Source organism: Ailuropoda melanoleuca, chromosome X (assembly GCF_002007445.2).
Source record: "Ailuropoda melanoleuca isolate Jingjing chromosome X, ASM200744v2, whole genome shotgun sequence".
Lineage (NCBI taxonomy): Eukaryota > Metazoa > Chordata > Mammalia > Carnivora > Ursidae > Ailuropoda > Ailuropoda melanoleuca.
Window position 1 is genome coordinate 76,289,630 of NC_048238.1, and position 27,141 is coordinate 76,316,770.

A 27,141-nucleotide genomic window follows, 5' to 3' on the forward strand; every position below is an offset into this window, starting at 1 on the left:
TGAGTAGTATTCCATTGTATATATGGACCACAGCTTCTTAATCCAGTCAGTCATCAATTGAAGGGCATCTCGGCTCCTTCCACAATTTGGCTATTTTGGACAATGCTGCTATGAATATTGGGGTGCACCCGGCCCTTCTCTTTACCCCAAAGATACAGACGTAGTGAAGAGAAGGGCCATATGCACTGCAGTGTTTCTGTTTTTTTCATCATAAACCTCCCTTTTCTTGAGCAAGCTTGAGTAGGACTCTGTTTTCTTGCAATAAAAATGGCCAGATCAACCCTTGTTATCTTTTGTGGTTTTGATAATAGTGGAGAAAAAAAAGATAACTAGGGTTGGTAAGGATGCAGAGAAACCAGGATCCTCATACATGCTTGGCGGGAAGGCAAAGCGGTGCAGCCTCTCTGGAAAACAGCATGGAGGTGTCTCCAAAAATTAGAAATAGACCTGTCGTATGATCCAGCAATCCCACTGCTGGTGATTTTTCCAAAAGAATTGAAATCGATATCTCACATATTAACCCGCCAGTGTTCATTGCAGCACTGTTCACAATAGGCAAGATGTAGGGAACAACCTAAATGTCCATTGATGGATGAATGGATAAAGAAAATGTGCCTAAGTACAATGGAATATTATTCAGCCTTCAAAAAGGAGGAAATCTTGTCATGTGCTAGGACATGGATGAACCTTGAGGATCATATGCTAAGCGAAACAAGCCAGTCACAGAAGGACAAATATTGGGTGAGTCCACTTATAGGAGGTGTTTGAAGAGTCGAACTCATTGAATTGAAGTGTAGTATGGTGGCTACTAGGTGTTATGGAGGGCTGGGAAATTGCTAATCAATGGGCATAAAGTTTCGGTTGTGCAAGATGAACAAATTCTAGAGATCTGCCGTACAACATAGTGCCAATTGTTAACGATAGTGTGTTGTGCACTTTGTTAAGAGGGTAGATCTTACATGAAATGTTCTTACCGCGATAAAATAAAATAAACCATCAAGCCATGTCTAGGCCTCGACCCTTATGACTGTCGAATTCATGGGTGAATTGACAACAGTTGGTTAACGTTTAGGGTTAACGTTAAGTGCCAAAGTCTATTCTAGGTATTATGGGGAGCAGTGGAAAAACACAGATACCTCATTATTTCTCTCAAGCTCAGCGCTGACGTATGAGCTTTAAATCTGTGTTCCTGGCAAATGGTGAGAATGGAAAGAGGCAGGGATCCTGACTGTCCATTTATCACCTCACAGCTCTCAACCAACAGGGGGCCTTCTTTATCCTATTTAACCTCTCAGTGGAATATTTGCCTTTGATTTATTCCTCTTTCCAGTCAACTCTTGATTATTCATGTAATAGAGGAAATCATTAATGTGAATAATAGAAGACTGCCCCACCTTGGCCTCTGTTCCCTGCCACAGCGGCGCTGAGTTCCAGAAATGGAAACCAGCTAGCAGGAGAGGTAAGGAGGCTCAGCAAAGCTGGGGCAGGGCCAAGCAAATTAGCATTGTTTCTTCTCCCACTTCTATACCTTCCTTCTAAATGGTCCCTCTTGAGTTCCTTTTCTGGTGCCTGTAGGAGATTGCCGGAAAGGCGATGCCATCTGTTTGATTAAAGTAAAAATATGGGATTTTTAAAGACTGAAATGTAGTTGGGGGCAAGTCGATGGGGATGCTGGCTTTTCCTCTCCCATCTATTTCACCCTCTGTTGGCGTTCCGCGTCAGAGCCAGCCAGCTTTCTGACTGGCGCCCATTATTCTCAGTTCAGGATTTGGGACTCAGCTAGCTAAGATATCTGCGGTGGGATTTCTCGAAGTTTGGTCCTTGAGCCACTTACTTCCAGTGTGTGTGTGTGTGTGTGTGTGTGTGTGTGGCGTGGGGGGTGCTTATTAAAAAATGATGATTCCTGGACCTCACCTCAGACCTATTGAGGCTGGATCTGGGGGAGAGGATTTGGCCTGGGAATTTGAGTTGTAACCCACCCCTCTCCAGGTGATTTTTTTAGGCACACCCAACTTTGTGAATGACCACGCTGTAAAATAACCTGCAGGGATTTGGCAAATTGCCAACACTTCTGGGAAATTGCCAAAACTTCTGTTTCCCTCACTGCTAGTAGACCAAGTGAGGGGGTGGGGGAAGTGGGGCATGGCAGGTGTCACAGGGTGTTTTGCTGAATACGCATAGGTAGGGATTCTCCATTGAAAGGAACACCAAGAAGAACGGGGGTGCTACCGTCATGCAAAATTCGATGGTACTTACCCCTCAGATATTTGTCCAATTACTGTCTCGAGGATTGAGAGTTGGGTAAGCATGGACGCAGGACGATTTGTGTGTACGCTACAGGCTTGGTTTGCACGTTTCCTTCTAAAGAGACCACCCTCTTCTCTGTTTCTGCATTGTTTCTATTTAGAGTAAGGACAGCTAGTCATCACCAACATATTTGGGGTTTTGTGGTAATTTAAATATATAAGTAGGAACTGCATGCTGGCATTCAGTGATTGTACCTAAATATAACCTTCCTAATCAAAATGAGGATATTGTGTTTAAGACCATGGTTAGAGTGTTCACTCTTTTTTTTTTTCTTCCAAACACTGGCTCTGTGGAGTAAAGCAAGGTCCTGGGTTTCATTGCTTTCCAGGCATTCCCAAACAACTGTTGAATGGGTTTTGTTCCAAAAGTTTCTTTGGAAATCTCTTTAGAATTCAGATTGCATTTTCCCATGGACACAGTATACTTGGGGGTCAGGTTCCCAGACCAGCTGGCAAAAGTCTATTTAACGTGAAGTAGAATGGAAGAACAGTCCCCCAGCCCCTAACGAGGGCTCCTGACAGTGTTGTTGTGTTTTTTTTTTTAATGGGAAAAAGCACCAGGGTTTCAAGCCTGTGATGCTAGACACACATCCTAGTTTCAGCCTATGAGCAGAATCGTAGGGATTTAGGGTGGCAGGAAACAGTTCAGACTCTGCTACCTGGCTTCCTAGGCCTTGTATGATCTGGCTTCTGTTCACCTCTACAATATCCATCCTTCCTTCCATCCTTCCTTCCTCCCTCCCTTCCTTCCTTACTTCCTCTCTTTCTATAGTATCCATCCTTCCTCCCTCCCATACTCTCACCCTCCCTCCCCCGCCCTCTTTCTTTCTTTTCTTTTTTCTTTTTTACAGTATCCATCCTTCCTCCCTCCATCCCTCCTTCTCTCTCCCTTCCTTTCTCTCGCCCTCTTTCTTCTTTTCCCTTTCTTCCTTCCTCCCTTTCTCTTTCTTCCTTTTTTCTTTCTTCCTTTTCTTCTCTAATCTTTTCTTTTTCTCTTTCTTTCTTTCCTTTCTCTTTCTCTTTCTTTTTTTCTCTGTCTCTCTTTCTTTCCTTTTTTAAGTAAGCTCTGTGCCCATTGTGGGGCTTGAACTCATGACCCCAACATCAAGAGTTGCATACTCTGCGGACTGAGCCAGGCAGGCATCCCTACAGCATCATTTCTTACCATGTTCCCCTGGCACTGTATATGATCCAGGCAAAAGGAGCTCCTTCGAGTTGCCTAAACTTGTCTTTGTAACCTCTGGGCCATTGAAGCTCTTACCCTGGCTTTCCCCACTGCCTGGAACCCCCTCCCCTTGCTTGCTGCCTGATTGATGGCTCTGTTACAGGCTCTCAGAACTCTGATCACAGTTTTTATTTTAGAGTATGATTTGTGTGTTTTATGTCATTTCTCTTCCTGCCAGCCTGAATACTCCATGAAAGCAACAGCCGTGTCTGTGAATTGCTGTGGTAACCCCAGCACTTAGCCTAGTATCTCGCAGGTTCTTAATAACTATATGGCAAGTGAATGTATCATTTAGTCTGGGGGTTCTCAACCTTTTTGTGGCTGCTGCGCATATAATGGATGGTCTTCATGTACTCAACAGACTGGGCTAAGGGCCACGTCAGCCAGAAGGCAGTATTTAGGTTATGCAGAATTCCCACCTGCTGTCTCCATAACTGCCCTTTGCTCTGCGACAGAGGAGAGCATTAGAGGAATGCAAGCGAGGAAGTAAACCATCAGAGGGAAACCATGCAGGGGAATATATGTGCAAGTCATTTGCAAACTTCAGTGTTTTAACTATTATTCATAACAGATCACTTGCCCCACCTCTCTCACCTGACGAGACATTCCCGTGGCGGCCGAGTGACGCTGAGGAAAGCCCCAGTCTAGTCCAACCCTCTCACAGATGTGGGCTCTGAGATTTAGAAAGGGCAAGTCTTTGGCCCGCTCTAGTTAGCAGCCATTCTGGGCTTATGGCCTGGGGTTCTAACTCGCAGGCCATATTGCACTTTATTCTAGAAGTGGACATTCTCGAAATAAAGTCTGCTGGTTCTGAAACACCTTGTCTGTGGATATTGGAGGCAGTCTCGAATCACCTGACCCGGGTCGCTGCTGGGGCCGGGTTAGGGAGAAGTAGGAGAGTGAAGTAATTGGGAAAGTACATTCTGTACTTTAGGTTGGGCTCCTTAATGCTGGGCCTGGAGGAGAGCTAAGGGAATACAGCTTACCCAAGGCATTGCTTACGGAGTTGAGATGTTACAGATGGCTTTTCATTGTTCTAGAATTCCACATCTGTAAGAGAGTGAAGAACGTGCCTGAATGCTCAGTGGGTATTTCTTGATTATGCGATCGGCTGAAATCACTCTGCTGATGTGATGATAATACCATATACAGTTTATATATATACACACACACACACACACACACACACCACTGAGCATTTAATTGGTAAGCGCGAGGGTTGCTAAATGTTGTTTTATGTAGTTCCATAGAGCTAGGAGGAGCCTTCAGGTCTTTTGGTTTGGGGCCCTGCTTCAGCTATTAAAAATTACATAGTGCCTTAAATACCTGTTGCTAAATGTTATTTGCACCTCTTGTTAGGACTTCTGTGGATTTCTTCTGCTCAGAATAGAAGCTACTGTAGGACTTAATGAAAGGACACAGCCTAATGGGTCACAGAGGTAAAGTTCAAAAGCATTTAGGAGAAAGGCCCATCTGTAGGTCCCCGGAGAGGAAAGGAAAGCAGTGCTTTTCCAGGTGTAGGCCTGTGACTCTGAGTTGGATTCTCGTAGGAGGTATGTGGCTGGATGGCATAGCTCATTTCTCTACCTGCCTACCAGTAGGACACACTTCGAGAGTCCCCCCATCAGGCTGGTGCTTCCTCCCCGTGGTGAAGGAAACTGCTGGCACATGGCTAATTAAAAAAAATCATCAGCCCAGAAGCCTAAAAGCTCAAAGGCTCCTGAGAGCCAAGCGTCCTTCCATGGGGCCACCCGAGATCCTCCGGAGACGGGTGGGTCCATATCGGAAGGAATAATAAAGGAAAGCACCATTCGTAGAGTCCCTTTAAGAAAAGGTAACATCTGGCTTTGTATTCTTTCCAGCCACCAATATTTTGCCTGAGGACCCTTGCCTCACGTCACTCTGAATAAACTCTCATCTGTCCTTCTGGACCAAGGGAAACAATGTGCCTAGGAGGGCTACTCCGAAGTCCTGTGTTTCCTTCCCCCTTGTGTCTCCAAAACCACGAAATTTGGGGCCATTTGCCTCTGCCTCAGTTTCTCCTCATAACACGTGTCGCAAAGCAGTTTGGTTTTAGGTCCAACACACAGCTTCCTGGAGTGCACCGAATGTGGAAAGTGCTGTCATTTGAGGCAGTTTTCAGAAAAGAGTCCCTTCTGGTAAAGAAAAGCCCTTTTTCCTCTTTCTCTTTCTTTCTTTTCTCCCCCCCCTTAGGCCTCATCACATTTTGTCCAATTCCAGCTCATCACAAGCTGAATTTTCTTTTTGATGTCTGCTTTCCAGAATAGCCCCTGCCTGAAAAGGAGAACAAAAGGCCAACTCTGTGCCTTTCAATTTGCAGCCGCTGCAACCCTTTTATCCATCTCCGTGCTTCCCTGCTTGGGAACAAAACCTGAGCTCCAGGGTCAGAGTGTAGCCGGAGGAAGAGCGCTTTTTTTTTTTAACAGCAACTTGAGCACATGTGAATTTCATGTTTCATTGTCGTCCTGCTCTGAGATCGGGTTAGGAAGGGAGGGAGGGATTGGAGGGGGAAAAAAATTGGTTTGTAACCTCTGCTTTGTTCCCGTCCGGCTCCCCCTGCCTTCTCCCAGAAGTCTGATTCAGAAGAAAGCATGTTTTTTTTTAAGGGTGTAGTTTGCTAATTCAGGGTTGCTTTCCAGCTTGAGGGCCTCTGTTCAAGGTACCCAGTTCGGATGGACGGAACAGGAGTCTGAGGTCTCAGGCACTTGGGTGCTCGCTCAGACACCATGCTTTTGTTAAACTTTAGCTTCCCGTTACTCAGTGTCTGCCTTCAGCCTCGTCTGCTTCTCCTTCCGCGTCCTTTGGTTTCAAATCACAGAAGACCTATGTCTTTGTGCTCCGGCTTGTCGTCTTGGTTACAGACTTCTTTGGCCTGCCTTTTTTGTTTTGTTTTGTTTTGGGGGGGTATACTGCTCAAAGGAGATTTTTAAAAATAGTGAGTAAGGACTCCTCTGTCTTCAGGGATGCGGGGCCGTTCAGCAGTGGGGAGAACTGTGGTTTGCAAGTGGGGTTGTACATTGAAAATCACCTGCGACGCTCCAGAATACGACGGTCCCCGGCCCCCAGCCTGACCAGTTGAGTCAGGGTCTTGAGGAGCGAGCCCCAGGAATTATTTATTTATTTATTCAATCGACAGAGAGACAGCCAGCGAGAGAGGGAACACAAGCAGGGGGAGTGGGAGAGGAAGAAGCAGGCTCCCAGCAGAGCAGCCTGACGTGGGGCTCAATCCCAGAATGCCAGGATCACGCCCTGAGCCAAAGGCAGACACTTAACCACTGAGCCACCCAGGCGCACCCAGGAATTGGTATTTTTATTTTCAGTGAACTGCCCAGGTGAGCCCAGGGCACCTTCAGCACGTAGAACCATTGAGTTTTTACAGCAAAGCCAAATACCTGGATTCTGGGCTGTTGAAATAGGATCAACTTTTCTGTACTTTAGTGTTTTCTTGCTTAGAAGATGGGACCAGGAAAGCTTGAGGAGTTACAAGCCCACTGTTAGGGCCCCGTCATTACTGTCACAGACAAAAGAGTGACACCTTCCCTTCAAAAAAAAAATCCAATTATCTAGCTGGCTTGGTGTCTTGTCTGGGCTGTTAACAGTAGCTTGAGGCCGTCTCAGGGATTAAAATAAATCTTCCCAGTTGCTTGAAGAAGGAGCTTATCTGTGGGGAGGAACAGCAGTCTCACTCCCCCAGTGCAGTTTGGACAGAGCTTTCTGGGTTTTTGAACCCACCCCAACTTCTAGCTGCCTCCCTTTTCATACCCCAAGTGGTTAGCAGAGCTAGGCACCATATCTTTGTTTTTTGCAGAATTGCCTCTTTATCGTACGATTCTATCATAAAAGCAACACACGCTCCCACTCCAAGCCTGCGGCATTGCAAGAATAGGACACATGACAAATAAAAACCCCTGAGAAGTCTATCTCCCAGAGATTAACCACTGTAAGCATGTGTTCCCCACAGGTTTCATGTTCAATTAGTTGTTATTTTAAAAAACTCAAGCAATTTGAAAGGAACAGAATAGAAAGTAGGATTCCTTCCAACCCCTGACTCCCCCACTCTTTCTTCTCCCTGGAAACAAACCACCCTTACCAGTTGCTTAGAAATCTTGAGAGGCATAAACAAGGCTTGAGTATTTTAGAGTGACCAAGTCTATCCCTACCACAGGGACATCTATGTGCTCGTTTCATTTATTCATTCAGCAGTATTTGTTGAGCATCTCGTATGTTCCAGGCTCTCTGTTCGCTTCTGCGTCTGCAGTAAGGACTAGCACACAGCCCCCGCCCTCCAAGAGCTGACAGTCTGGCAGGGAAGGTAGACATTAAACAACAACAACAACAACAACAATAACGCAGCTGCTAGAAAGTGAGAAACAGTAGCAAGTGTCGTGAAGGAAAAAGAACAGGGTTTACACGCGTCACTTTCCAAACAGTGATTGAGAGTCCCCTTCCCCAGTCTTCTAATACAGAGGTGCGGATGGGAGATGGGCAGCAAAGACATTAACTCCCCGGCCTTGATCCTTGCCAGCGATTTTCTTCTTTCCCGCCAGAATTTTCGTCTGACAAAACAGCCTTGCTGGGAGTTAGGGTAATCCACCAGCCAGCTTTATCACTGGTTGGCCGAGTGCTAGCAGGACTGGAGATAGATTCTGACTTTTGCAGACAGACCGTGAGCTTCTCGTAGCCAGGAACCGCATCTGGCATCTCTTCGTGAGGCCAGAATCCCCGGCAAGGGCAAACTGATGCCAGCATCAGACCCCAGGTAGTTTGGCTTACGTTCCTATTTTATACCTTAGCTGCACTGCACGTGGTAGGTATTCTTATTCCTATTTTTAAAGGTGACAAGAACCGGGCCCCAAAGAAGTTGGAAGAACGTTCTTTAAAATGAATGCTCCTGTTTCTCCTCCTGCCCCAAAGATCCTTGACCATAGTCGGATAGCTTCTTGGTAGCAGAGCTCTGCAAACATTGGCTGGCCCATGTGGCTGTGACCCTGACATAGTTGGTCCCCTTCCTGCGGGGAACTGGATACCTTCCATCCCTCCCACGGATTGGCCTAGGCTCTGTTCCCTCAGAGCTGTCTGAAAGGGTTTTAAGACAGCCAGGTCATTCGATTCTAAGTATTTTTCTGGGATTGAGGTCAAGTCAGCAGCGTGATCCCCTCTTAAATGGGTCAGAGGAGGTGGACTCCCATGGCTCCTTGAAAGGTTGAGCCTCTCCGTATACACTACCCCTCTTCCCTTCTCTTCCAGGTAGTGTTGGCTATGAACATGATCTTTGGAATCAGACAGTCCTGGGTTCAAAGCCCGACTCCTCTACTTGCTTAGTAGTTGTGTGACCTTAGGCAAGTTACTCTCGTTATTAGTTACTAGCTCACTTTCCTCCTATGTGAACAGGGGTGGGGTGGGAAATAGCCCTTATCTCCTAGGATGGCCGTGAAGAATACATGAAACAATACACGGAAGGTGCTGAATGTAGGGCCAGCCGCAGGTACTGCCATTACTATAATAATAATAATTATTTCTGCTGCTGCTGTTGTTATTATTAACAATAGAAGGCGACTAATGGAGTCATGAGTGTACAGCACCAGGAAGGACCAACATCGTTCAGAAAAGGAATGATCAGTTTTGGTGGGTGATCTAGGAAGTCTCTGGAGGAGGCAGGAGAACTGGAATGAAATGTGGGAGGCTGAACTGAGTTGGAGCAGGGGCCCAAAGAAGGAACCAAGTCAGTGGCGGGCATATCCGGTCTCGACCACCAGCTCATCTGTCTTTATAGTTCATGTCTCCAGCCCTTTATGACTCCCCTTTGGGAGGGGCCTGTGTTACTACTTGCAGTTTAGAGGGGGACCTTGTTGGCTGGCTGCTCTGGCTGAGCTTTAGAGGATATCTGTGCCTTGGTGGAGTTGATGTGGGTCCTGATTCTGCAACTTGGTTTGTGGGCTCAAGGCCTCATTTTTATAGCTCACCCAGGAGGTTCGTTTCACACTCTGCGACCGTACAGGAGACTTCACAATAAACCTCAAGGTGGATGAATGGATTGATGATGGGGCGGGACCCATGTAGAGACACAACACTTGTGTGTCTCAGTCGGGTCATGTCCTTCCTGATAGTCAAGTTCCTGAAGCCAAATTAATCGGGGATTTGTTTGGTAACCTAAAATCAGAACCTCACAGGGGCTGAAGGGTTTCGAGAGAGACAGTGTAGGTACATCACGCCGTTGTATTGACCAGAATATGTATCCTTTTTTCTCTCTACTGCTGGGAAAACATCATTAATGACGATTTTTCTCGTGGGTGTTTCTAACTTCATGCATATACCGTGTGCATGCTATGACCATGTTCTTTTTCTGCATTTTTAATCTTTTTGATAAGATTTGGAGAATATCCACTTCTCAGTAGCAATATAGATGCAGTGATTCTCTCATTGAGTGTTCTTTTTGGCGTTCTTCCTAAATTGTACTGATGTTTCTCAGCAGGGCTGCCACGAATGGCTTTGCACTGCACAACCCTAGGAGAGGGTGCCATTCACATAGACTATAATTGAATGGCGCCACTAGGGTTGTGCAGTGCACAACCTACACAACTGTACTCGGCGGCCCTGGCATAATGTCAGTGCTTTTTTCATCAAGGGCAGGGTTTTTGGGAAACAGAGAGAGTAGCAGTTTGGAATGTTCTCGGGAACTTAGTAAGGGGGCTGAAGCAGTGAGCTGCCGCTGTGATTTGGAAAGGAAGAGAGAAGTGCAGTTGTGGCTTCGAGGGGGTTATCCTCTGGCAGTAGCTCCAGCCTTTGGAAAGTTCTGCATTACTGCTTGTGGTTTAGAGGTGGAAGTCCTTCCTCCTATGGGAGGACTACTGACCTTCTTTCTTTCAGTAAATCATTTTTTGAGGGCCTACTATAAGGGTTGAAGAATAAGGAAGGATTTGCACAGGAGGGAGCATTTGAACTGGGCTTTATGAAAGAAGCAAGAAATAAACACATGAAAATGGGTTGTGAGAACAGAGTTCCAGGGGAAGGGGAAGAGCAAGAGGGAAGACAGATGGGAAACTGCATGGTGGGGTGTATGGGTAATGGCGAACAATTCTTTTGGTGCGATGGAAAGGCACATGAAGAAGAGTAGTGAGCAGTAATGCTGGTTGGGGAGGTTGTCAGATGATGATGGGGGAGGGGAGGAACGTGGATGCCACATTAAGGAGTTTGGGCTTCATTTAACAAGCATTAAGGAGCCATCCTAAATTCATTGTTGTTTTTTTAAATAGCTTATTGAGATATAATTCAGTTACTGTACCGTTCACCCACTTAAAGTGTTAGTCAGTGGTTTTTAGTATATCCACAAGTATGTGCAGCCATCACCACAACTTCGAACATTTTCATCACCTCAAAAAGAAGTTCTGTACCATTTAGCCATCACTCACCTACCCGTCCTTCCCCCATCCCCCTGCTCTAAGCAATGACTAATCTGCTTTCTGTCTCTATAGATTTGCCTGGTCTGGACATTTCATAGCGATGGAGTCATATAATATATGGTCTTCTCTGACTAGTTTCTTTCACTTAGTATGTGTTTAAGGTTCGTCCATGTTGTAGCGTGGATCGATACTTCACTCCTTTCAGTGGCCCACTAATATTCCACTGTGAGGATATACCAAATTTTGTTATCCATTCATTCACTGAGGAGTGTTCGGATTGTTTCCACCTCCTGGCTGTCACGAATAAGGCTGCCATGAACATCCATGTATGAGTTTTTATGTGGACATTTCTCTTGGACATACACACGGAAATGGAATGAACATCCGTGTGTGAGTTTTTATGTGGATATTTCTCTTGGACATATACATGGAAGTGGAGTTGCTGGGTCACATGATAACTATGTTTCGCCTTTTGAGGAACTGCCAGACTATTTTCCAGCGCCGTGGTGCCATTTTACATCCTTGCCGGCAGTGTACAGGCGTACCTCAGAGGCACCGTGGGTTCCGTTCCAGACCACCGCAATGAACCAAATATCACAATAAATGGAGTTAAATGAATTTGTTGGTGTCCCCATACATATAAAAGTTATGTTTATACTGTGCCGTTGTCTGTTAAGTGTGCAGTCCCATTGTGTCTAAAAGTACAAGGTATGTACCTTAATTAAAAAATACTTTATTGTGAAAAATGCTAACCATCTGAGCTTTCAACGAGTCGTAATCTTTCCGCTGGTGGAGGTTCTTGCCTCGATGTTGACGGCCGCTGACTGATCAGGGTGATGGTTCCTGAAGACTGGGGTGGCCGGGGCAGTTTCTTAATATGAGACAACGCTGAGGTTTGCCACACCGGTGAACTCCTCCTTTCACAAGTGATTTCTCTGTAGCATGTGATGCTGTGTGATAGAATTTTACCCACAGTGGGACTTCTACAAAAATTGGACTCCATCCTCTCCAGCCCTGCTGTTGCATTTTCAACTAAGTTGATGTAATATTATTTAAGTCCTGTGTTGTTATCTCAACACTCTTCACAGCATCTTCACCAGGAGTACATTCCATCTCAAGAAAGCACTCTCTGTGCCCATCCATAAGAAGCAGCTCTTCAGTCATTCAAGTTCCATCATGAGGTGGCAGCAGTTCAGTCCCATCTTCAGGCTCCACTTCTGATTCTGCTTCTCTTGCTCTTTCCTTTGCACCTGCAGTTCCCTCCTCCACGGAAGTCTTGACCCTCTCAAAGTCATCCATGAGGGTTGGGATCAACTTTCTCCAAAGTCCTGTTCATGTTGGTATTTTGACCTCTTCCCATGAATCGTGAATGTTCTTAATGGCATCTGGGATGGTGAATCCTTTCCAGAAGGTTTTCAGTTCACTTTGCCCAGATCCCGCAGAGGAATCACTTTCCATGGCAGCGGTATAGCCTAGTGAAATGCATGTCGTCAATAATAAGACTGGCAATTCCAAATGACTCCTTGATCCATGGGCTGCAGAATGGATGTTGTGTTAGCAGGCACGGAAACAACATGAATTGCATGCATTTCCATCAGAGCTCTTGGGTGACTAGGTGCATTGTCAGTGAGCAGGGAGATTTTGAAGGGAATCTTCCCCCCCGCCTCTGAGCAGTAGGTCTCAATAGTAGGCTTACAATATTCGGCAAACCGTGTTGTGAACAGGTGTGCTGTCATCCTTGCTGGCGTTGTTCCATTTACAGAGCACAGGCAGAGGAAATTTAGCATCATTCCTAAGTGCCCTAGGATTTCTGGAATGGTAAACGAGTATTAGCTTCAACTTAAAGCATTGGTTTCAAACATCTGTAACGAGCTGCTTTAGCACTTAATAAGAGTCAGACTGTTCTTTGAAGCTTTGAAGTCAGGCATTGACTTTTCCTCTCTAGCTATGATAGTCCTAGATGGCATCTTCTTCCAATAAAAGTCTGTTTGCTCTGCATTGACAATCTGTTGTTTAGCGGGGCCACCTTCATTAACTGCCTTAGCTAGACCTTCTGGAGAACCTGCTGCAGCTTCTCCATCAGCACTTGCTGCTTCACCTGGTGCTTTTATGTTAAGGAGATGACTTCTTTCCCTAAACCTCATGAACCAACCTCTGCAGCTTCCTCGCCTCCCTCGGCCTTCATGGAATTGAAGAGAGTCAGGGCTTTGCTCTGGATTAGTCTTTGGCTTAGGGGAGTGTGGTGGCTGGTTGGATCTTCTATCCAGACCGCTCAGACTTTCTCCATATCCGCCAAAAGCTGTTTCACTTTCTTACCATTCATGTGTTCGCTGGAGTAGCACTTTTATTTTCCTTTAAGAACTTTTCCTTTGCAGTCACAGCTTGGCTAACTGTTTGGCTCAAGAGGCCCCGCTTTCGGCCTATTGGCTTTCAACATGCCTTTCTCACTAAGTTTAATCATTTCTAGCTTCTGATTTAAAGTGAGAGGGGCTCCTGGGTGGCACAGCGGTTAAGCGTCTGCCTTCAGCTCAGGGTGTGATCCCGGCGTTATGGGATCGAGCCCCACATCAGGCTCCTCTGCTGGGAGACTACTTCTTCCTCTCCCACTCCCCCTGCTTGTGTTCCCTCTCTCGCTGGCTGTCTCTATCTCTGTCAAATAAATAAATAAAATCTTAAAAAAAAAAATAAAGCGAGAGACGTCCTTTCACTTGAACACTTAGACGCCATTGTAGGGTTATTAAATGGCCTAATTTCAGTATTGTTGTGTCTCAGGGAATAGGGAGGCCCAAGGAGAGGGTGAGAGATGGGGCAACAGCCAGTCAGTGGAGTAGTCAGAACACATACAACATTTATTGATGAAGTTCACTGTCTTACGTGGGCGGTTTGTGGCATCCGAAGACAATTACGGTTTAACAGCAAAGATCACTGATCACAGATCACCTTAACCAATAATGAAAAAGTTTGAAATATTGCAAGAATTACTGAAATGTGACACACAGATACAAAGTGAGCAAATCTTTTGGAAGACTGGCACCGATAGACTTGTTCAATGCAAATTTGCCACTAACCTTCCATTTGTTAAAAAAAATGAAGTATTTGCAAAGTGCAGTAAAGCCAAGCACACAAAATGAGGTGTGCCTGCATGTGGTTTGAGTTTTTCCTCATCATCACAAACACTTGCAATTGTTTTTTTATCTTAGCCTTGCTGATGGGTGGGAAGTGGTATGTCCTTGTGGATTCGATTTTAGTTTCTCTAATGGCTAATGATATTGAGTATGTTTTCATGAGCATATTGGTTGTTCGGATATCTTTTGATAAATGTCTATTCAAATCTTGAGCCCACTTTTTTTTTTTTAAAGATTTTATTTTATTTATTCGACAGAGATAGAGACAGCCAGCGAGAGAGGGAACACAAGCAGGGGGAGTGGGAGAGGAAGAAGCAGGGTCATAGCGGAGGAGCCCCATGTGGGGCTCAATCCCATAACGCCGGGATCACGCCCTAAGCCGAAGGCAGATGCTTAACCGCTGTGCCACCCAGGCGCCCCATTGAGCCCACTTTTAATTGGGTTGTTTGTCATTTTATTTTTGCATTTCGAGAGTTTTATGTATTCTGGATACTAGAACCTTGTCCGAGATTGGATTTGCAAAAATTTTCTCTCATTCTTTGTGTTGTTTCTTTTCTAATAGTGTCCTTTGAATTACAGGAGATTTTAATTTTCATGAAGTCTCGTTTAGCTGTTTTTATGTTTTGTTGCTTATGCTTTCTGTGTCATATCTAAGAATCCACTGCCAAATCTGGGGTCGTGAAGATTGACTATTATGTTTACTTTTTTAAAAAAGATTTTAGTTATTTATTTGACAGAACGAGAGAGCAGGAGAGCACAAGCAGTGGGAGCAGCAGAGGGAGAGGGAGAAGCAGGCCCCCGCTGAGCAGGGAGCCTGATGTGGGGCTTGATCTCAAGACCCTGGGATCATGACCTGAGCTGAAGGCAGTTGCCCAACCAACTGAGCCACCCAGTCACCCCTATTATGTTTACTTTTAAGTGTTTTATAGTTTTTGCTTTTATATTTAGGTCTTTGATTGACTTTGCGTTAATTTTTGCATATGGTTGTGAGGTAGGGGTTCACACATTCTTATGCATGTGGAAATCCACTTGTCTTAGTACCATTTGTTAAAGAGACTATTTCCCCATTGAATGGTCTTGGCACTCTTGTTAAAAATCAGTTGTATTTATTTTTGGACTTTCAACTCCATTCTCTTAGCCTGTGTGTCTATTCTTATGCCAGTACCACACTGTCTTTATTATTGCTTTGTAATGAGTTTTGAAATCAAGTCATGTGGATCCTTCTACTTGTTCTTTTCAACTTGTTTTGGCTATTTGGAGTCCCTTACCGTTCCGTAAGAATTTTAGAATTAGCTTGTCAGTTTCTACAAAGAAGTTAGCTGAAATTCTGATAGTGATTGTGTCGAATTGGTCATCTGAAAATTTTAATGAGGAATGTAACATAATGAGGGCTCTATATTAAGAATAAGAACGTGACAGTAACGTATGAACTAGAGTAAAGGAGGGGAGACACTGGAGACCTGGAGATCAGATAGGAAATTGTTACAGTAGTTCAAGAAAACGAGAGGGACTAAACTAGGAATAGATAGGATAAATGTGAGATATATTGAAAAGGTTGAAGTGTCAACATGACAGGACTTGGGGACTGACTACATGTGGGGCTGAGGAAGAGGGGTCCCATCAAAGATAGCTCCAGAGTTTGAAACTAGGCTAGCTGATTAGATGATAGTACTTTTTTAAAACTCTGTTTTAATTATCACTTTTTTTTCTTTTTTTTTGAGAGAGAGAGCATGCGTACACATGCACACACATGGTGGGGGGCGGGAATGGCAGAGGGAGAGGGAGAGAGAAAATCTTAAGCAGTCTCCATGCTTGTTGCACAGCCCAGTGCAGGGCTTGATCTCATGACCCTGAGATCATGACCTGAGCTGGAATCAAAAGTCGGACATTTAACTGACTGAGCCACCCAGGTGCCCCTAAAATTTTTTTTGATTTATAGAAGACTTGTAAAGATATTACAGAAAAATTCTGTATACCCTTCATTCAGCTTCCCTAATGTTAATATCTTGCATAATCATGGTAAATTATTAATACTGAGACACTGTTATCGGTGTTCTGAACTGAACTATACATTCTATTCCAATTTCACCAGTTTTTTCACAAACGTCCCTTGACTGTTCCAGGATCCAATCCAGGATCCCACATTATAGCTAGTTGTCATGTCTTTTTAGTCTTTTCCATCCACGACAGTTTCTCATGCTATCTTTCATTACCTCAACAGTTTGAAGACCACTGATAAGTTACTTTGTAAAATGTCCCTAATTTAGTTTTATCCGATTTTTTTTTCTTGCTTAGATTTGGGCAGTTTGGACAAAAACAGCACAGAAGTGATGCTGTACCCATCTTGTGTGTCATAACAGGGGGTACCCAATGATATGTCTTATCACTGGTGATGTTAACCACGGTCACTTGGTCAAGACGGTGTCTGCCACATTTCTCCACTATGAAGTTCCTGTTTTTCCTTTGTAGTGAACACATAGCTTGCATGCAAAAGTCATACTTGCATTACTAATCAGAGCAGTTATCCATGGTTTCTGCCTGTAACAATGATTACTGCAGTGTATGCCTCGGGTTGACTTCCTGCTTGCCTCCTTCCTTCTGCCTTTGTCAGTCGGAATTCTGCTGGAAGAGCTGTCTCTTCTCTCCCATTTTTTGGGCAGACAGAGAGGGGGGAGGTTAGGGAAAGAAGATGGCACGTCTGCATTTGGGCCTTGTTAGGTCGGAGGTACCTGTGTGACATCTAGACAGAAATACCAGAAAGCATTTGGTATCTGCATGGAAACAACAGTTTGAGGTTAAGTATTGGAGGCAAGTGCTATCATGCTTTTCCATTTCAGACTGTAGAACCTGGGGTTCAGGGTGGAAATGAGAGGCAGAGTGGGAAATAAAACAGGCAAGGCGGTGTGTGTGTGTGTGTGTGTGTATGTATGTATGTGGGGAGCCCATTGCTGAGGGCCTTCATTACCCTACAAACAGCCTTTGGACTTTGTTCAGCAGCTCATTCAAATGCCAATTTAAGATTTATCAGGAGGGAAAGATTGATAATCAGGTCCTCTTTCAAAATCTACTGTAGCACTGTGTGCAGCAATTGAGAGCTATTTAATACCCCAAATTAAATAAAATCTAAGTACTGAGAGAGTTCTACAGGCTACTGAAAAAAAAAAAGAAAGAGGCATTATCTGGAGTGATTGGTGAGGGCTTTGTGGAGGAAATAGAACTTGCTATGGGCTTGGATGGAATTCTCAGTGAGAAGAGAAAGGGCATCCAAGAAGGATGCCGCTATCAATAGCTCATACTTATTTTATTCCTTCCGGCGTGCCAGCCACTGAACTAAGTGCGTCAAGCCTTCAGTCCTCACCTCTACCTTATGAGCTCGTCCCATTGTAATCCCCATTTACAGATGAGGAAGCTGAGTCTGGAGGGGTTCAGTATCCTCCCCTTGTAGGCAGCTGGAGAAGGGAAGTCAAATAACAGAGCAGCAAGTGAAGTTGGATGAATTGGAAATGTAACGTGAGCTCTTGCTGATGTGGCTCACAGTAGGGATGGATTTTCTACTGCGATGAGAATAATTATAGCTCTTAGGTATTGAGTGCTAGCTATGTGCTAGGCATCGTGCCAAGAGCTTTGCTCACTCGATCGCATTTGATCCTCTCCAAAGCCTCGTAAGACATAGATACTATTTTTGTCCCTATATTAGAAACAGGAATTCCTCCAGTTTCTTACCCAAGCTCACTGTGCTGGTGAGTGGCAGAGCCGGCCTGTGGACCCACATTTGTGTTGATTCTAAAGCCCATAATCTGAACCACTTAGCAATGCTACCTGTCCTGCTTCCATTCTCTTAATAGGGGTGAATTTGCCAGTGGGACCAGAAAGCTTGGTGTTTATGAGCTAAGCTTCTCTGGCCCCTGGCTAGTGCTTGGGTGTGGACACTATGAAATACGCCTCTCTCTGACTCTCCTTATTCGATACCTCAGTGGTTGACCAACCCCATTCTTTTTTAAGGTATAATTCAAGCAGGTTACAATCTGGTCTTTGAAGTCTGGGAACCATTCTGGTTTTAATATGACCTTATAACCTTAAATCCATTTTATGTTGATTCTAAAACTCAACTCTTTATAAGTACTCTTATTTCCCTTTTTTTCAAAATTCTTGAGAGAAGGCTCTCTTTTTGTAAGTTCTTTACACTGACAAAAGTGGTAATTTCTCAGAAAGAGGTAAGCCGAAAGAGTTAATGGAAGGACAGAGGGTGGGCATTTAACCAAAGGCTTCCTGGAGAAAAATGATGCTTTTTTTTGTATTTGAAGGGTAAATAGGGATTGGCCAGAAAATTTAAGGTGAGAAAGCCATTCTGGAAGAGTGAATCATATTAGCAGTAGAGATTAAAATTTTAAAAATAAAATTGTGAAAATGTTAGGAAAATAGTGACTCTTCTATAATCCCAGGGTTGTAAGACTTTTAAACATGACTGATCAAAGACAGAAGCCGTAAAGGAAATGACGAATATGTCTGATTGCATAAAGATAAAAACGCTTCTGTACATCAAAAAACTAACATAAGCAAAGCTACAACAGTGACATCCTGGGGAAAATATTTGCCATAAATATCAAATGATCTGCATAAAATGTCATTAAAACATAAATGGCTCTTACAACCCAGTAAGAAAAGGAGCATACCAGTTGTAAAGTAGGCAAAGGCCACAGATGGTTACATCCCCAAAGAAGAAATACGGCTGTCCAAAAAACATGTTAGAAAATAGTCAAACATTTTTGGTCATTTGAAACATGCCAATTAAAGGAATAAGTTGTACGTGTGTGTTATTGGGGAGTAAAATAATTTTTCCTCCACTCTTCTAGGTTCTTGGCAGAGACCCCCCTTTTCCCCCCATAATTAAAGACCTGTTAACAGGAGAGAAAAACAAATGGAAGTTTAATAGCATGTTTACCTCCTGCAGACATGGGAGAGACCCAGGAAAATTGAGTAACTCCCTGAATGGCCCAAGCCACCACTTAAATAACATCTCTAGCTTAGAGACAAAAGGAAGAAATTAGGTGGTGGGGGGTTGGGTAGGGCAGAAGGCCAGTTATGGGAGGGGACCAGGAAAAGCCTGGTAATCAAGGGTAAGGTCATTATGCAGGTTGAGGTCAGTATCTTTTCCATTGATAAGAGCTTCTAGACTTTGAGTCATCCTTCTTTTCCTGGTGCAGAGGGGGAGCCATTCTTACAAATGGAGATTTTCCTTATGATTGTAAATGTCTCCTACAAAAGGGTAACTTCTACTCACTTTTCAGAGCTTCTCCTATGTCTGCTGGTGTGTGTGTGTGTTTTAAATAACCAGCCTAAAATAATCCTTATGCCAAAGAGACCTATTTCAGGGTGGCAAATTCTGCTCCCATTCCGTGTTTTGCCTTTTAAACAGGTTGTAGAAGAAACACATTCTCATATGCTGCTGGTGGGAGTATAAATTCAACGAAATTTTCTCGAAGGCAGTTTAGAATTATAGGTTAAAAGCCTTAAAATGTGTATTCCCTTTGAAGACCTAGAAATCCTCCTTGTACAAATGTAGACTAAGGAAATAGTAAAGGATCTGAAAATTTAGACATAACAACATGTGCCGTAGGAGGAGATTGGTTGAGTAAATTGTTGCATAGCTGTATAATTGAACGAGATGGAGCAATTAGAAAATGAGGTTGTAGAAGTGTGTTTATCGACATGGAGTATGTTCCGGGTACAATTTGGCACAAAGCATGAGGCTTCCAGGCTGAAGAGGTAGACGGGGTCTGGAGCAGAGAAAGCCTTGCCTGCCACGCTAAGGAGCTTGGGCTTTTTCTGTAGATACTGGCCAGTCATTGTAGGGTTTTAAATGGCAGATAAGAATGGTGTTTTAGGTAGATCTTTCTTCCAGCAGTGTGCCTGGTGGTGGGAGACCAGTTAAGAGATGATGTCAGTGGCCCAGGCAGAGGATGTGTGTCCAAGGGTTTGATCATTAGTGAATAGAGCCTAGGACAGACTTTGGGCAGGCCAAGGAATGGATCTTCTCTATGGTCGGTAACGGTTCTAAGCCCATGGGAATCCCCAGATTGCTGTGTACCACTCAGGAGGTAGGACCAGGAGAACTAGAGCTGGAGGACTGGGCCTGAGAAGATTGTGTACCAGGCCAAACACCACTCCCCTAGTACTCTCTCACGGTTTCTGTTTCATTTAGTTTTCCCACCCTCTTCTCTGATTTACCTGGCGAGTCCCTTGTTTAGGATGGTCTTGGCGACTGGCCCTTCTTCCTGATTACATTGCCATAGTACCAACACTTCCACCTTTGAACAAAAATTAATCTTACTTAGATGTCATGAAGATGGGGCTCTATCACATCTAATGTTGGGGTGAAGCCGTTGATGGGAGGCTGGACAGTGATGCCAGTGAACTTGAGCCGATGTAACTGTGGGAACAGTAAGGAGGACAAGTGATGTCAGAGAGGTAGGTTGGGTGGGGAACCAGAGCAGTTCAGAGGCAGAGGATGAACTGGGACAGCTGCCTAGGTTGGGTGCTTTGGAAAGAGCTGAATTTACAAATTGCCAGTATTAAAGAACAAAATTCAACAGGGTAAATTTGAAGATCTAATTGGCTTTATTAAGAGATTCATGAGTCAGGCAGCATCCCATCTAGCAAGGGGAGGGGGAGTTGTACACAGTGGCTGGTTTTTATAGGAAATAGGGTGGGACAAGGAAGTTATTAGCAAAGGAGAAAAAAAGAAAAAAGATTGTTTCAGGCAAGGTCACCTTCCCTTAGGGGTAAGGGCAGAGGGTCTTTTTAGGTGGATTACATCATCTTTCTTTGGGGGAATGGAGTACTTAGTTGGTGCTAACCAGAAAATTCCAGATCGATTGGCTTAAAATTCTACTGGGGGAGTTGAAACCCCAATTAAGTATTGGTTTGTTATCTTGGGGGTGAGTGACTCCACCTTGGGCCTCTGGCTTTCCTTTAGAAAGGAGAACCTTGAAGTAGTGCAGGGAGCTTTCCTGGGGAATCTGAGAGAGTATGGTTTTGAATGGAACCTGTGCATTGTTTTCCAGAAAAAAAGACCTCCATTTATAAGGATCCGGGGAGTATCAGAACCCAGCAGACCTGTTTCTGAATGAGTTGGGTTGGAGCTAAGCCGAGCACACCTTCAGAGAGTGCTGGACTCCGCAGCCCATCTATGTAAACTTAATTTGGTGCCCAGTTTGGTTGCGTTTGGAGAGGTCTTGCCTTGTAGCGACCTGATCTTTTGAGTTGTGTGGTGGTACAGGTGGCCCATTGGGGTGACTCTCTGTGTGCCATTGGGTCAAGGGGCAGGCCTAGAGTCTAAAGAAGAGAAGCCGTTATGAAGGTGTGGACCGTGTCCAGTGTGAGGTGGAAAGTGTGTTGAACTGGGAGTTTAGGGGATCTGGGTTCTTGTTGGAAACTTTTCCCTTAGGTTCCTTCATCTGCAAAGTGGAATTTAATAACAAGGCCCTGCTCATCTCCCAAACGACTGGAGAGTAGAAGTGCTTTGTTCCACATCGCTCTGTTTGTTACCACCTGTCCTTGTCCTTTTCTTCAGGTGCAGAACGGGTCAGATTTCAGCATGAATACAGAAGCACCGACTTGGTGATGGGATATGCTCAGATGAATTCCCTCTCCCCTTTTTCCCACTGTCCTTGTTTGCACTTCTAAGTGTCCTTTCTTCCCACCCTGTTTGCAGCTGAGGGATCATTTAGCTTTCCATCTGCTGGTCTAAAACATGCTACCAAAATTTGGAGGTGAATGGCAGCCCAGCAAAGAAGAAAGCAGGGATGTTCAGGCCAAGGCTGGGGGCCATCGGGCCTCTGAATTAAAACGTTATTTTCACATGGCTCCTTTGGTTAACGGTGATTATGGATGTGGCTCCAGCATGCTAGGGCAGAGAGGTTCAGTGTCATAAATCTTTGCAGTTGTTGAGGGAGGCCACGAGTTTACGGGAAATGGAATAGGACGAACCTGGGGTCTTTTTTCAGATCTGCGGATTTGATATCCCTCCATCTGCCCCAAGAATCTGCTCATGGGGGTGCCTGGGTGGCTCATTCGTTAAGCATCTGCCTTCGGCTCAGGGTATGATCCCAGCGTTATGGGATCGAGCCCCACATCAGGCTCCTCCACTGGGAGTCTGCTTCTTCCTCTCCCACTCCTCCTGCCTGTGTTCCCTCTCTCGCTGGCTGTCTCTCTGTCAAATAAATAAAATAAAATCTTTAAAAAAAATATGCTCATGTCTCCTTGGCTGTGGGAGAAGTCAGAATTAACTGTGGGGCCCAGTGTTGTATTTTTGCTTCTCTGTTTAGCATGTTAGCATGAAGTATCTAGGCTATTCCAGAATCTCAGGAAGGCTGCTGTTATGGCTCTTAGGTGACTCCAAAAGTATTGAGGACCTTTTCAAGGTGGTTGGGGCCCCTGTCTGCTCTCTGTATACTGTAGCTTGTGAGTGTATCCTTTGGTGGGCCTGATGCTGGGTAGCTGAGTGCAACCTCCAGCTTGGTCCCTTGCTTAAGGTGAGTAACTTTACGACTAGGTCAGTGGTAGAGAATACCAGCTTTGTATCTTTCCTTCTTGGACTGCTCCTGAGGGGTGGTGTGGGGAGAGGGGATAAATTAAGGTTTGGATGATTGGAATTCCAAATTGACAGTCCTTATCCCAAACCATTCAGGTCAGATGTATTTCAGAAGTCAAAAATTTTTGGATTTCAGAGAGGTAATACGGGGGCACCTGGGTGGCTCAGTCGGTAGAGCACTGGACTCTTGATCTCATGGTTATGAATTCAACCCCATGTTAGGTGTAGAGCTTACTTAAAAAAATCAGAAGGGCAATACAGTGAATGGAAAGTATTTTATTTATACTCCCGGTGGGATCTGGGGTAACACCTCATAATCAAAAGGTTATCATTATCATTATTATTATTCTTTTAAAGATTTCTTTCTTTGTTTTAGAGAGAGAGATTGAGAAAGAGAGCATGAGCTGGGGGGAGGGGTGGGGGAGAGGGAGAGAGAGACTCTCCAGCAGACTCCCTGTTGAGTGAAGATCCTGACTTGGGGCTCGATCTCACGACCCCTGAGATCATGACCTGATCTGAAATCAAGAGTCAGATGCTCAATCGACTAAGCCACCCAGGTGCCCCCAAAAGATATTATTTTTATGGAAGCCGTATGAATACTCAGCATAAGTGAAATAAATAAGTCCATATATAGTCTCAGTTCAGTTCAAGTCATACTTGCTACCAAATTAGCTTTGAAGAAAACCCCAACTTTCGGTTTTCAGAGCTTTTTGGATTTGGTGATTACCAGTAAAGGATTATAGGCCTGTAATTGTCATTGGTTTTGCACTGTTAATCAAATTGATCCACAGGGGGAAAAGGTCTTCTCAGTGAATATTTCCTTGGCTGGGTTCTCTGATCGGGTATTTTGCGAGTGATGGACTCGTTGGTCGCGTTCCTTTGAAGACCCTTTCTCTTTTCCATTCTTCTTTCTCTTCCTCTTTGTAGGGTTTCAAGCAGGTGTCTTTCTTTGTAGTGATTTTCCTTATAGTACCCTTTATTTCTAAATGTAGATTTCTAGAGAACTGAAGAGCCAAATGCTAAAGATATACACATGACAGAGCCAAACAAGTGCATAATGCAGATCACCTATTTTAATAAATGCTCACAACAAGATAGGGATGCATATCAATACTTTGTAAACCACACCATTAAATCACTGTAGAGGAAGAAACTCCACAAACATGAGTTTCATTCTTTCATTAATCCTCTGTCCTGTTGAATGTCTCTGACTCCTGTAGTAGCCCAGGCCAAGGTCAAACAGTCATCATATTTGGCTGCTGGGAGTGGTTGAATCTCCGGGGGCATTTGTTAAACATGCAGATTCCTGGAGTCCCAGACTTTTGGAGTCAGCATTCCTAATGGGGGAGCCCAGGAATCTGCATGTTCAGCCAGTTGCTCTGCAGGGCTTTCTTTGTCTCACTTGAGAACCAGTGCTTTGATGAAGGTCATACGGATGCGGTTTTTCTTTTTTCTTTTTTAAAGATTTTATTTATTTATTTGACAGAGATAGAGACAGCCAGCGAGAGAGGGAACACAAGCAGGGGGAGTGGGAGAGGAAGAAGCAGGCTCATAGCAGAGGAGCCTGATGTGGGGCTCGATCCCAGAACGCCGGGATCACGCCCTGAGCCGAAGGCAGACGCTTAACCGCTGTGCCACCCAGGCGCCCCGGATGCGGTTTTTCTAACCTAGGCCTAGGTCAAACCAAGTATCGTGGAACTGATTTGTCTCTTAGAAGGACGAGGTCCTTGTTGTTTGGTTTGCCCCACGGAGAATAGAAGATTAGAACTACCTGGTTATGGTTAGAAATAAGCCAGTCAAATGTGGGGGAGGAAAAATAATTTTCCCTCTACTCTTCTAAGTTCTTGACTGAGACACCCCCCTCCCCTGCCCTGCCACCAATGTAATAAAAGACCAATTAACAGGAGAAAAACAAATGGAGGTTTAGTAGCATGTATACCTCCTGCAGACATGGGAGAGACCCAGGAAAATTGAGTAACTCCCTGAATGGCCCAGGCTACCACCTTAAATACCATCTCCAGCTTAGAGACAAAAAAGGAAGACATTAGGTGGGGGGGTTGGGTAGGGCAGAAGGCCAGTTATGGGAGGGGACCAGGAAAAGCATGGTAATCAAGAGTAAGGTCATTATGCAGGTTAAGGTCAGTGTCTTCTCCATTGATAAGAGCTTCTAGAGTTTGAGTCATCCTTCTTTTCCTGGTGCAGAGGGGGAGCCATTCTTACAAATGGAGATTTTCCTTATGATTGTAAATGTCTCCTGCAAAAGGGTAACTTCTACTCACTTTTCAGTGCTTTTCCTGTGTCTACTGTTTCTTAAAAAATAATCAGCCTAAAATAATCCTTATGCCAAAGAGATATTTCAGGGTGGCACATTCTCCCCTTCAAAGGGAGGGTTGGAGCCTGGGGGTGGCAGTATTGGTAGGGTTGCCAGTTAGAACACAGGAGGCCCAGTTAAATTTGAATTTCAGATAACAATGAATAATGTTTTTGTGTAAGTATGTTCCATGCAATATTTAGGATATACTTATATAAAAACATTATTCATTGTTTATCTGAAATTCAAATTTAACTGGGCCTCATGTGTTTTTATTTGCTAAATCTGGCAGTGCTGGGTATTGATTAACCCACCTTCCCTCATGGGAGGCAAACAGATGGCATTTATGTACTTTGTCCCATTCATGGAATATATTTTTTGTTTGTCTTGGGTGAAAAGCTTCTCAGACTGGCTACTATATCATATTGACGTTGAAGAGTTGAAAACTTGAGTCTTGTTCTAGAGGTTAAGAGGAAGTGTTCTAAAGGCAAAAAAAAAAAAAAGGCCTAAGAAAGGCTTTTCCCATCTTGCCCCCAAACACTCCCTCACTCTCTCTCTCCCTCTCCCCCACTGTGATCTCTCTCTCTCTCTCTCACACACACACACACACACACACACACACACACGTCCACGCACCTAGATGCCTGTGCAAACAGAAACACATTTGGAAAACCACCTGCTTGCCTTTTTAAGTTTTTGTATTGCATTTTTTGTGTTAGAGTTTGATTATTTGTTGTTACTATTATCATTTTACTATTGTTATTGAAGTAGCATTGTCTAACTGTGTCCAGTACTGCTTTTGATAACCATCCTTTACTCTTTTTTAATTGCAGATCTTTCTCCTGGCCTGCCCTCCATGTCCTGGAGCTATTGTCGTCTTCAAGTAAGGGAAAATTGGTTTTTGCTCTGTTACCATTGCTATTGCGAATGTTCTGTCTTTTTGATAATAAAGGGTGATGAGCACATTGATGTGAACATCTTGGGCCTGCCCTGCTTTGTCTCTGGGCTTCTCAAGGAACAAAAGTCTGTGGGGCGCAGTGAAATATGGGGATATTATATGCAGAGATTTGGCTTTGGTCAAGCCCTGACAAGTCATTTGGAGCAAGTGTTTGTGGTGGTGGTTTATGGCCAAGTCCTGCTCCCTTGGAAGGTTGTTGGCTTCTGGCAGTTTCTCTGGAGAGCATGCTGGGGGCCACACAGCTTCCCTTCTCTCAAGAATCATTGCATTGTGGTCCAGCCGCTCCCCTGAGGACCTGGTTCTTTACTTTGAAGACCTTTGTTCTTATGTTTCCATGTTGTTTTTTTCTTAAAATGCAAATTAAAGTGAGGGGAAGAAAATACCACCTTTACAAGTCCTGACTTTCTTAACAATAGCAAGCATTAAAGTGTACTGCAGGCAAATCATGTTTATCTGAAGGCAAATTTGCTTAAAGGAAATTCTCAAGAGTCTCAGAACCCTCCTTTTAACCGTGAGTTGTGACCATTTCACTTATCAAGCCTTTTATTGGCGTTGCTAATGAGAAGCTAAATTGACCAAATTAATTTCATCTCTTTCCCTCTTCCCTGGCCCCCATTTTGGAGCTGTTCCTGAGCAGTGAAATGGCCGCAGGCCAGAAGGAGGAGACAGGAAGTAAGGGGCCCAGCAGATCCTTGGGTAATTGAAGAATGGTGTAAATGGCTTTCTGATTTACTTAAGTCATTAAAGTGTTAGGTAGGGGGAAATATACCCCATTTGCTGCTTCGATCAGCTACTTGGAATAGCCACTTAGTCTCTTGCCTTAGGTGAGTAACTTTCTGCCGGATGAGGGCAAATGGATCCTGATTTCACATATCTTGTACTGGAAAAGCTCCTAAGTGGAAGGCTATTTAACCCTGTTTCCCTCCCTTCATTTCCCAAAATGAGCTCTATTTTTCAGAGTAATGTTTTAAAGTAACATTTATTGGTTTTATTTCATTATTATTAGAGTAACAATTCTCATTATAGGAAATACAGAGACACATAAAAAAGAAAATAAACATCACCCTTAATCTGCCACTAAGAAATAATTTTGGTTACTGCCTTTTTTTTTTTAAGACGCAGAGATCATATTTAGGATTCTTAGTGTATCTTTTCTAAATTTAATTCAATTTGTATATAAGTGTATGGATATGAAAATACAT

At 44.2% G+C, this 27,141-nt stretch overlaps 1 protein-coding gene across 3 annotated transcripts in view; it reads left to right on the top strand.

Moving 5' to 3' along the window:
- The window catches only part of TMEM164 (transmembrane protein 164), a 160,399-nt gene that overhangs the window by 41,346 nt on the left and 91,912 nt on the right, over positions 1-27,141 (top strand). For all 3 annotated transcript variants that reach the window (XM_011230847.3, XM_011230846.3, XM_034649000.1), the window contains exon 3: positions 25,815-25,864. In XM_011230847.3, coding sequence (XP_011229149.1) covers positions 25,815-25,864 — 50 coding nt within the window. The remainder of the gene's footprint in view (positions 1-25,814; positions 25,865-27,141) is intronic.